This window comes from Artibeus jamaicensis, unplaced genomic scaffold (assembly GCF_021234435.1).
Source record: "Artibeus jamaicensis isolate MK-2021 breed Jamaican fruit bat unplaced genomic scaffold, CSHL_Jam_final scaffold_369, whole genome shotgun sequence".
Classification (NCBI taxonomy): domain Eukaryota; kingdom Metazoa; phylum Chordata; class Mammalia; order Chiroptera; family Phyllostomidae; genus Artibeus; species Artibeus jamaicensis.
In genome coordinates, this window is record NW_026522042.1 from 34,842,304 (window position 1) to 34,853,854 (window position 11,551).

At 57.3% G+C, this 11,551-nt stretch overlaps 1 protein-coding gene across 4 annotated transcripts in view; it reads right to left on the minus strand.

Moving 5' to 3' along the window:
* Window positions 1-67: 67 nt before the first annotated feature.
* Window positions 68-11,551, minus strand: part of PLEKHG4B (pleckstrin homology and RhoGEF domain containing G4B) — an 83,235-nt gene continuing 71,751 nt past the window's right edge. For 2 of the 4 annotated variants that reach the window (XM_053657187.1, XM_037137383.2), the window contains exons 15-22: window positions 10,986-11,075; window positions 10,679-10,909; window positions 8,899-9,069; window positions 8,130-8,310; window positions 6,689-6,805; window positions 6,281-6,508; window positions 3,233-3,411; window positions 68-996 (exon numbers count right to left, since the gene is read on the minus strand). In XM_053657187.1, coding sequence (XP_053513162.1) covers window positions 991-996; window positions 3,233-3,411; window positions 6,281-6,508; window positions 6,689-6,805; window positions 8,130-8,310; window positions 8,899-9,069; window positions 10,679-10,909; window positions 10,986-11,075 — 1,203 coding nt within the window. In that variant the 3' untranslated portion in view covers window positions 68-990. Of the gene's footprint in view, window positions 997-3,232; window positions 3,412-6,280; window positions 6,509-6,688; window positions 6,806-8,129; window positions 8,311-8,898; window positions 9,070-10,678; window positions 10,910-10,985; window positions 11,076-11,551 lie in introns of those variants that run through there. The other 2 variants (XM_053657188.1, XM_053657189.1) reach the window with 2 other exon arrangements.

An 11,551-nucleotide genomic window follows, 5' to 3' on the forward strand; every position in this document is an offset into this window, starting at 1 on the left:
CACTCCCTCCCTCACAGGAGCTGGGCTCCCTGGTGACGTAGGTGACATGCAGGAGATGCATAACCACGTGGTAGAAACATGTCCCATTTATTTCTGTTCCTAAAGTTTGGGACAAGTCAGCACTAAAAAAAAGTAGCAAAACAGTTTACACAGACAGCAAATCCCAGAAGGGGCCCCTGCCGCCACCGCTCCTGGTCTAGGTGGTCCCTGTAGTTGAGAGGAGGAGAGGGTGTGGGGGAAGCTCAGGACGGTCTGGTATCTCCCCGGCTCTCCCTGCTTCTGACTCAAGTCACCTGGTGAGGGTGGTCCTCTTGGGCAGTGTCCACACCGGCAGGGCCTCCCAGCACTGGCTCCTCGGGGCTTCAGGCTGAACTGACGTGCCCCTGCCCCAGCCTGGCGCCTACCTGGGACACAGGGTGTGGCCTTGTCTCAGGCTCACAGGTGGAGGAGACTGTGGCCCCTCAGCCTAGCTTGAGTGCCATTCCGACGACTACATACAACTTACCAAAAATGAAAGAGAACTGAGATTCCCATTATACTTGCCCTGCATCTGGGACACACGTCTTTGGGGACCATCACCTACGGCCCAAGTTGCCCAGAAGGTGGGAAACACAGTCCCAGACTGCCCTGCTCTGAGGCCTGAGAACGTCTGGGCCTTCACGCAGATTGGGGGTCTGGGTGCTCCCACCACGGTGGGAAAGGCATGGCCATGCAGGGTGTCCACGGTGGGTGGAGGAGGAGGAGGAGCTATACGAGGAAGGATGAAAGGGAGGCCTGGCCACGCCCAGGTGGGGGAGGATGGGGAGGAATAATGGGATGACTTCAAGCCTCAAGGGGCGTGCGACCAAGCAGCCTGAGAAGCTGGGGGCTGGGTGTGTCAGGAGACCGCAGCTTCAGTGTTTCAGCCCCAGACCTCACACAGGTCCGGGCCCAGGTTCCTCTGCGCTCTCCCTGGGCTTCTGCCTGGAGGAGCCACGTCTTGTCCAGATCTCAGAGCTGTCAAAAGAATGACCCAGTTACACACGTGCCCTGGCCTCCTGCACCGGCCCCCTAACCCCCAAGTCTGTCACAGCACAGAGTCCTCGTCTGTGAGGCTCTACAGGGGTCCTCACACCCCTAGAGGCACTCCTGGCTCATGGACACACATCCTCTCTAGGAAGCACTTGGGGCCAGGGAAGGGCAGGACTAGGCACCGAGAATGAGAGCCTCAGTGAGGCCGACCTCGCTCGTGGCAGGGGCGGCGCTGGTCTGTGAGCTGGCAGGGCTGGGCCCGGTCGGCAGTGGCCACTGGCAGCCCTCAGCCGACACGGAGGGGCAGCTGTGGGTGGAAGGGTTTGGGCCTGAAACGTTTCAGGTCTGTGTTTGCCGTTCTGATTCTGGAACATAAATGTGTGTGTGTCGCACCAGCACCATGCATGTGAACGGGAATCACTTATGATTTCACACATGGTTTTCGGAAAACAGTCTATGTCACAGGAACGAGGGATCCGTGTGTACGACAAATGGAGGGGGTTCTTTCTGAAACTAATTGGAACCCCCACTCCTCCCCACTGCCCCCACGAAGTACCACGTGCCTGCTGCAACGTGGATTTGAAGTGTACACGGGAATACCTGCACAGAATCCTGGACAGCGAGAGTGGCAGCCCCAGCCAAGACACAGTCTCACCTGTGGACAGTCACAGGCCGAGCTCCAGCCACGGGGCACGGGCAGGTGGGAGTGGGTGTCGGGGAGGTCCCATTTTCAGGAGAGAGCCCCAGGTCCCCTTGAGCTGCTCTTGATAGGGGGACTCTGGAGGGTGCCCTAGAGGCAGGGATGGGTGGAGGTGGTCTCCCCTGCCTTGGCCCGGCCTCCGGGGAGTGACTAGCTACACCAGGGACTGAGGGGCCTGGCCCTCCTGTCAGAGGAAGATCTGAGCTCTCAGAAGTGGCTGGATGCTGGCCTTGGATATGCCGGTTACCAGCGGGTTTCGGCAGCGAACCCCCCAGGGAGGTTAGTCAGGGACATGGGGGAGCGGGGCAGCAGCCCTGCCTTGCCAATGTGCCCCTTCCTGTGGTGCTAATGTATGGCTGTGCCACTGAGATTTGGAAGCGTCTGCAACAGGCAGAGACACAGTCAGGCGGCCTGGGAGTGGCAGTGTGCCAGCGCCATCGGGGTTACAGTGGACGAGAGAACCCCTGGTACACTGGGGAAGCTGTGAAAGCCTGTTACCTGTGCGGTCGTTTGCCTGTCACTCAAACTGCTGTCCAGAAGCCTAAGACACGAGGGGTTTTGTTCTGACAAAAGGGGGGGTCACTATAGAATCGCATCACTGGTCATCCTGAGTGATCTAGGGCATGGGAACTAAACACCTGTCCCCAACTCTCAGCCTCGCACACCCTTCAAAGCGGACCTTCCCTCCCAACGCTACCAGGGGATGGGCTGCAGGCGTCTCCCAAGAACTGCGGATGCGCTTGCAGAGTGACGTCTATGACCTGGGGTGGGTGCAGGCTGCTGCACCCGCAGGCCCGGCCACATCCTGAGGAAAAGACCTCTTTGTTTCCTGTCTTACCGGCCCCTCTCCTTGGTCACCTCAGTCCCTCCCTTTCAGGGAGGACGTCTGAGTGCACATCCAGGGTGATGCCTGGGGCCTCCTCCTGAAACAGGCTGGGCCCCAGACACCCTCCGAAGGTCAAAATACACATTTGCATCAGTTCAGGGGAACACTGGCTCGCCAGGTCTATGATCCCATCAGAGGGGCAGAACTGGGGGTCCTGCAAACGTCCGAGGGGAAGCTGGACTCCAGGCGGAGCTGCTGACCCTGGACCCTACATCCTATGACTCCAGTTTGCCCCTCACTTGGCTGTTAGGAAACCGACTCTGCTGGCCACCAGCTGTCCTTCACCCAGGACTGTGGGGGCCTGGAGTGGGGGCAGTGCTGGGCTTGAAACCAGTAAACGTCAGATGGAACAGATCAGGCCTCCTTGTGGCCAGCAAAATCTAGGCAGCAAGAAGGCCCTCAATCTCCGTGGCTAAGTGACTTGGAACTGCCCAAGGACGGGGCCAGGCCTTCGGGTTGGAGCCAGCCCGCCAGGCATGCAGTGCTGGGGTGTGGGTTGGGAGCAGACTCGTGTGCAGAATGACACTGGGGTTTGGGGGTGCTCTGTGTGGCAGCCCAGCGTCACACGGGCTGGTACTCACTACCTACTCAGCACCTGGCCTCTTGCATGGGGTCTCAGAAGAGGGGGCACTCACGGTTGTGGTGGATTGGCCTCCGTCGAGCTGCAGCTGTGGGTCCCTCCAGAGAAGGGTGGGACATGTTCCCTGGGGGCCTTCATCAGAGGGCAGTCCTGGGGGGAGGGGCTGTGAGAGCCGGGGCTGGCCAGGGCTGCTGTCCCCCGACACACAACGGGAAGACTCGGAGCTCTCTGTCCCTGAGAAGAGGAGCTGAGTTAGGCCTGGTCCATCAGGGTGAGCGGGCTGCCTCTGTCCACCTTCTACAAGCAGGGGCCCCGGATCCTGTCACTCAAGGGCTGGCTGTTTCCTGCTCCAGGTACAAGTTCCCAACAGCCTGTGAGGGCTGGGTGAGAACAGGATGGTGTGGTTGGAAGGTAGGCACCACGTATGCTCACGGCCAAGTGTTTCTTGACCTGCTTTTTCGAAATCAGAGTAGAGTGGAAGACCAGGGTGGGAGGCGCCCAGGCAACCTCTCCACCAGCAGGAGGCCTGCAGCTCATGCTGGACGGCTCTGTGTCACCTCTGGACATGCAAGTCAAAGGGGAAGCAGAAACTGAGACCAGAGAAGGGCCTCATGCTTTAAACAATGGGCAAGAACAGACCGGCAACGCCTGACTCCCCCACCCCACCCCACTGCCCCTGAAGAAATAGGTTGGGTCCTCCAGTACCAGCCTAGACCCAGACCTAGCTGAAGCCACTGGGTGTAGGCCCAGGGCCACGCCCCATGTCTGGGACCTGTGCTCTAGGCCAGTGCCATGTGAGTGGCTGGTGGCTTTCCCCTGTACCCCTCTGCAGGGATCGCGGGGGCTGTTCAGGCACTGAGCCGAGGACAGCCAAGCTGAGCCCTCAACACATACACTTCCACCTTGTCCTCACATCCAGGCTCCTGGTCTTCACACTTGGCCTTGACCGGAGGCTGCTCCAGCCCAAATGTGAACTACCCGTGGTCCGGGAGCCAGAGATATGCACCAGGGGAGTGCAGGGGCTCCGGACTGGCAATGCGGCATGTCCCCACTGTGCTCCAGTGGCTCGTCCCATGGCGGCTGCTGCCTGTTCTGACCAGGTGTGCAGCACCTGGCCACCTGGGACCCCCGGCAGTTTTTATGCACAACGCCTTCAGCTGGGCACAGAGATGCTTTGGTGTCAGTCGCAAAGCCCTCAGATGCTGACAATGACATATTTCTGGGCTTGGGAAGGTGCTTGTTCCAGGCAGTGTGGCCTGAGGACGAGCCACATCTGGGCTGTGGGACCCCCACGCAGAATGCTGAGAGAACCAACTGCGGCGCATTCCAGACACATCCCCGCCTCCCTGTGGGGGTGTGTGCAAAATACTGCTCTACTGGGGCATGGCACAATGGACTGCACGCCTCTGAGATACAAACGGGCGACTCTGGACGTGTATACACGTGAGATCACACATGTATGTACACCTGAGCCAGACAGGATATACGTGTGGCTCACCAAGAGCTGCTGGCGCCCGTGTGTGTTCAGTGTGGTCACCGACACAGTGAGGAGCACTGGGTCCGCCTTGCACCGACCGGCCCTCTGTGTTTTGTTCCCTCTTCCTCTTTCTCTACTTTCTTTCAACTTTTCCCTTACAGTTGCATTTGGTCCCCTTCGTTGGTGTATCAGCTCTGACTCGTTTATTTTAGAGGTCGTCGGGGGTTTATAATCCGATGATCGGATGATCGCAGTTTGCCTTCAGGTGATGTCACTCAGCTCACCAGCACTGTAAAGCCTCGCGCCGGCGCCCTCTGCTGGCCAGTGGCACTGATGCACCCCCCTCCTCCTTTCTCATTCTCTGCTGCATCATTTCGGGTACTTTCTACTGACGTGCCTTCAAATTAACATTTTCTTCTGCCACCGCATCTGATGTCCTTTTCACCTCAGACATGGCAGTTTCTGTCCCTGTATGCTCAGTCTTGGTGTTTTCATGTCTTCCATGTCACTACTTAGATTACAACAATGGTTTGAAGTCCACAACGGATAATTCTCACATCCGTGTCAGCTTCGGGCTGGCTTCGCCTGATTATTCTCACCATGGCTTATGTTTTCTACTCTGCTTACCTGCTGCTCTGAATGGATGCCACGCAATGTGGATTGACTTTGTTGGGTGCTGGATACTTTTGCGATTCTATAAATGTCCATGAGCTTTGTCCTGGGGTGTAGTCCTGGGAACTGGTCCTCTTGGGTCTTGCTTGGTGAGCTGGTGGGTGGGTTGGCGGCAGTATCCAGCCACTTGCTCCCTCCTCCTGAGGTAGGCCTTTCCGAGGACTCACCCAGCGCCCCTTGGGTCCCAAGTGTCTCATCCAGCTGGTGGGAACGGGTGCCCACGTGACTGTGCAAAGCGTTCTCCAGTCCTCACGTGCCATGCTGACCAGTACTTTGCTGGATGCTGGACTCTGGAGAGGACCCGTCTGTCAGACCCCCAAGGCCTCTCACTGCACAGGTCTCTCCTACTCCGTCCTGCGAACCCCCGCCGCCCTGGTCTGCTGCACTCAGGGAGTCTGCCGCACCTGTCCTGGGACCCTCGGGCAGAAAGCAGGGCAGCCACAGGGCTCACCTCATCTTCTCCACCCTCAGGGTCACTGTGCTCTGTTGTCAGATGTCCTAGGTTTTGAAATCTCTCATTTCATATATTTCATCTGGTTTTGTTTTGTCTTTTTTGTTTGTTTGTTTATGTTTGTTTTAAATCTGTTTCCTGTTACATTGTCTTGGATGGAACCGAAAGTTGTTTATTTTTTATTTTATTTATTGATGAGAGAGAGAGAGAAACAGCAATGTGTTGTTCCACGTATTCATGCCTTCATTGGCCGATTCCTGTATGTGCTCTGACCAGGGATCGAACCCACAACCTTGGCGTATTGGAACTTTGCTCTAACCAACTGAGCTACCTGGCCCGAGTCTGAAGGTTTTTTTTTTAAATAAAAGAAAAACTAGAATTTGTTTGAAAACGTTGGAAGTATATAAAATCAGGTGAAACGGAAGGACACACACACTGCCCACCCCCCCCACTGGCGGCCAGAGGCTGGTGCGCGTGCGGCCACAGCGCTCAAGGGCGCTCACCCGGTGGAGTCGGGCTCCCAGTCTCCCGCTCCAGCTCGTCCTCCTCGATGCGGGTGTGGACGTCGTACGGCCAGGGGCCGTGGGCCTGGCCAGTGGACACGTGCGGGGTGGCGGAGGACTGGCTGCTGGAGGAGGAGGTGCTGCTGTCGGAGATGGTGGAGTGCGGTCTCTTGAAGGGGGCACTGTGATGGCAGGAGGGCACCGCTACGCACGCCTGGGTCCTTGACTCTGGAGGGGACAGAAAGCAAGTCGGTCTGGCCGCTGCTGCAGAAGTACAGTCTCAACCCAAGGACCGGACAGAGCCTTCTGGGGACCGAGCAGGCTCCTGGGCCTGCTGAGTGCCACCCCTGGCGCTCTGGGGCCTGGGCCCCAACTGGCAGAGCCAGGTGAGGGCTGTGGCCACCTTACCTGTTCCGTTTATGATGTGATTGACAGCCTGACCATTTATGGCTGTGTCGCTGGGCTTGACATCCAGGAACGGTTTGCTGCCTAACCCTACAGACACCATTTCTTGTGTTCTGAGTTCTGAAACAGAAAAACGTAGAACACTTCCCAAGTGACTCCTGGGTTTTCTACGGAAGTACAGCCTACACTGTCAGTCCAGACCAGAAGCATGTCAGGGCCAGGCCCTGCGCCCCAGAGTGACCCTGGGGGCTGAGGTGCCAGGGCTCCCAGTCTGGCACCTGCACCTGCTCTGGCCTCACACTGGCCTCCCGCAGAGGGAGTGCAACCAGAACCGGGGGCTCAGGTGGGCAGAGAAGGGAGGGCTCTCTGTCTGCTGGTGAAGGGAGGCGGGCTGGGCTGGTGTGGAGTGGGGGACAGAGGCCTCCAGGGGGCACACGGCCATGGGAAGGACACACTGACAGGTGTCTGTGTGTCTCTGAATACTGAGGAGATCTAAGCATAAGGTGAGAGTCTAAGAATGAATTACTTCATAAAACAAAAGAGAGAGAAGAAAGATAATAATTATAGCTGATGGGAGGGCAGGAGCAGAGGAGACTGGGGAAGGGGTAGGAGGACCGGCTGCAGGGCCTCCTGCTTCTCCCAAGGGCTGGATCCATTCCCAGGGGACTGAGGAGACACTGGGCACAGAGCGGAGCTGTCCCGTGTGGTGCAAGCACATACACGTGTGTGCACATGTACACACATGTGAACACATGCACACATGTGTGTTAACATGTGTGCAGGGGTGGTCTGTTCTTCAAAGGAGGCAGCAGTGGGGGCTGTGGGGCATTTCTGGAGTAGGTCAAGGCTCTGGCCAGGGTGCAGCCACTAAGGAGACAGGTGGTTGTGTGTGGCCATTTGGACATCAGAGCCCTTAGGTTTCCTCAGGCCTGTGGGTCCAAGCTGCCATGGGAAGGCCAGCTTGACAGGTCCCTGTGAAGATGGCATTTATAGTGGCCACCTTGTGAGTGTAGACAGAGGTGCCCCAATGACTAAATCAAGGCAGAGGAGAGACCAAAGGGGTAACAGCAAGAAGGAAGAAACCTGCGCGGGGGTCCCAGCAGGAGGGACCCTCACCTGCTGCAGGGGGCCCACGGGCCAGCCCTCAGGCCAGCGTGCAGTCTGTCAGGAGGCCTTGCCAAGCAGGGCGGGGCAGAGAGCCCGGGCCTCAGGGGGCAGGCCAGGGAGCCTGAGCCTGGGCCCTTTCTCGGGAGTGCGGCAGTGCAGGGGCGGGGTCCTGTTCATATTTGTTTTAGGGCAAAAAACGTGTTTGTGTGCTGACGGGGTAGGTCCATGAACTCCCAGGTAAACAGTGGGGACAGAGGGCCTCCTGGGGGCTGCCAGGCCCAGGCCCCTTGGACAAGATTCCTGGCCCGGAGCTGGCCTCGCACCCTCTCTTGCCCACCTCTGTTCCTCAGGGCCTGCCGCCAGAGGATCTTCCCTATAGTGTCAGTCCACATGGTCTTGACCTCCGGGGAGCTCGCCTGGAGAATGTAGGACTCCTGGGATTTCCGCCACCTGCGGAACCAGATCTCGAACTTCACACCACTGTCCCCGACGGTCTCTGTCATCCCGATTTCAGCCATCTGCAGTTACAGCACGGAAGAGAACCAGGGAGACAGTCTCTGAGCAACTGACCACTTTGGGGCTGACACTTTGACCCCAGTGCCTCAGTGCGACAGGCCTCTTCACCCAGACACCAAACGGCGTGGACAAGGCGGAGAGGGGGCGAGCACAGGACAGGGAGGATCCGGTTTCCACACCATCCACGCTGGCTCCCTCCTGGAGCCTCTGTCTCCTCACTGGGGAAATGAGGGCTAGATGAGAAGGTTCTGTGGTGCCCCATGACTGTCACACACTGGGTGGGGTCACATAATCGCCACACCTCGGATGTGCTGGCAGGTAAGGGATCTGGGTGTGGGCTCCTCCCAGGAGCCCCAGAAACTCTTTACCCTCAGAGCCTCCTTTAGGGGCAGAGGGCCACCCAAAACCCACTAAGGGGAGGGCCTCTCAGGTTTCCCAGCCACTGAACCAGCACACGGAAAGCCCTGATGCTTTTGGAGTCTGAAGTTCTCACAATTCAGCCAAAGAACCACAGGAAAGAACAAATACGTGGTCCCTGCTCACCTACAGGGGACCGGCCTGACGCCAGAGGCAGGAGGCAGGCGTGTTACCTTGAAGGACTGCTTGTACGTGTAGATGTCATAGCCTCCGTCCACCTTTCTGGTCTTGCTGAACAGGATGAGGTCGTCAAAAAGGAAGATGTGCCTCAGATACTTCCTTCTCCCACAGCAGACGATGAACTCATCCCGGCACCTCAGCTGCCCTTGCTCCTTCAAATTCACCTGTGGATGGAGGAGGCTGCCCTCAGGGACCACTGAGTTTGACTGGATCCCCCACTGACCTCTGGAGAGGGAGGGGCTGCAGGCTGAGTCAACACAAAGGCCAGTGACCCAGTCCATCACACCTATGTAATGAGGCCTCCATGAAACTTCCAAAAGACAGGTTTGCAGAGCTTCCTTTTGGTGAGCACGTGAAGATGTGGGGATGCTCTGCACCCTTTCTCCACACCCCGTGCTGTGCATCTCTTCCAGCCGACTGTTCCTGAATTGTATCCTTTATAATAAACTGGCGATCCAGTAAGTGAAATGTTTCCTTGAGTTCTGTGAGCTGCTCTTGCCAATTAATGGAACCCAGGAGGGGGTTGTGGGAACCCCCATCTACAATTGATTGGTCAGAAGGACAGGTGACAACCTGCACTTGCAATTGGCATCTGAAGTGGGGTGGGGGGAGTCTTGTGGGACTGAGCCCTTAACCTGTCGGGTCTGATGTCATGGAAGGGTGGAAGATACCAGAAGTGAGCTGAACTGCAGGACATCCAGCTGGTGTCCAAGGATTGCTTCAATGCAATGTGGGAAAACCAAATGAGGGTTTGCACATTGGAATTGGGTGCAAACCCTCAGGGTAAGCTTCCCTTGTGCTCACATTCCTGTTCGTCTGCATGGATATTACGGTAAAACCCTCATGTTCAATTTTATTTAACTTCCCACTTCACAGCCCGTTTGCTCGTTTTAACAGAAACCCTTGTCGAAGAGCTGGAGTGTCAGTCACTGTGTACAAACGTCCCATGTGGGGACCCCAGGAGTCACACTGTGAATTCCACACCTGAGCTGTTCCCCACCACAGACATCCTCTGAGTTGCAACCTGGGCCAGTTCTCAGGGTACAGCCGCTGTGCCCGGCCAGTACTCCCTGCAGATGGATCCCAAATGACAGACAGCCTTGGGACGTCTCTCCCACGGCCTTCCCTTGGTGCAGAGCCCTGTCCTTGGTGATGCCTGAGAACTCTGGGTGGATCCCAGTCATCCCAGCCAAGCTCACTGGGAGAGTTTGAGTGGCTACGGGGTTTCGGTGACGACCCTGCAGTTTATTGCTCTGCTGTCATTTGAAACTCTTATGCTGCTCTTAGCAAGGTGTCCACATTTTCACTGTGACCTGGAAATTCTGTAGCCATCCGTCTGACCATCAGAGACAAGGGGTCCTGCCTGAGAGGGGGTGTCCTCTTCCTGCCCGTGTAGTCCTGCCACGCCACCATGTTGGGGATAATACAGGTGCTTGGCCTCCGTCCCTGGCAGAGACCAGCCTATCAACGGGCAGGCCAGGCCCCAAGCCTGATGGCCCAGCACAATTTTCATGCATTCAGTTGTTTTAAAACAGCCCCAATAAGCAAATGTGTAGCACTTATACCCCACCTGCTGTTACACCCTACAGCTGCTGCTCCAAAGCTGGACACTGAGCTCCACTCTACTCTCCTCTCCCCCTCAGGTGGGGGCATCAGGAGGTCTAAGCTTTGGGGACGTTGCTAAAGAAAAGTTCTGTGCTCCTGTCCCCAGGCACGTCTTGATCAACTCAAAGCCCTGACCCAGAGAGCCAGTCAGGGCCCTGGGGCACTTACGTTGCAGCCGCGGACAGCGTCCATGGCCAGCAGGTCGTTGCCATGGCGCAGCTGGAAGCGGAGCATGTCCTCGGCGGCCTTCAGCTCGCCCAGCTCCTGCTCTCGGGCCGGGCAGCGTCTGGCCTCCTTGACCAGGTCCTGGAGCAGCAGTGCGTACTTGCCCATGCGCTGCACAGGCTTTAACAGGTAGGAGGCCAGGTCCATCTTGTCGCCCAGAGCCCGCTGCTTGTCCTGCAAGGGTCAGGGGACAGGGTCAGCTTGGGGCAGGCCAGGTGAGGTACGGCAGGCTCACAGGCAGGGGGATGACCTTGAAGAAGGAGTGGCCGTGGCTGCAGAGCAGGGTGTCCGACTGGGGCTTGTTCTTGCTGTAGAGCACGTACATGCCAAACTGTTCTTCCTGCAAAGGGGAGGGCACAGCGTGCCTGAGCAGGGCAGGTCAGAACCTGTGCTGTGGCCCCAGCCCCACAGCACAGTTCTCACTGTGGCCATGAGAAAAGGGCACAGCGCAGCACTGGGGCCACCTCAGCTTCCCCAGCACAGTGGGTGCCCCTGGGGGCAGTGCCAGTGTTCTGGATGGGTCTTAGCTACAAAGGTTGGGGGAAGAAATGCAAGGAGCGCTTGCTCACAGGGCAGCCTGGGGAAGGGGCGTGGGGAGTGCTGAAAGCTGTAAGGGTCGAGAATCAAAGCTGTCTAAACACGTAAAATCCTCACAATTACTGTCAGGATAAACCAATATACAAGTCGCACCTTACGGCTAAAGCACTCTTTAACAATAGCTGAAAGGGCTTAATTTGGGCTTTCTGTTACCATGGTGTTTTTTGTGGTCACTGACATTTAATAACACTAAGGCCAATGTGCCACCTGCCCACAGCA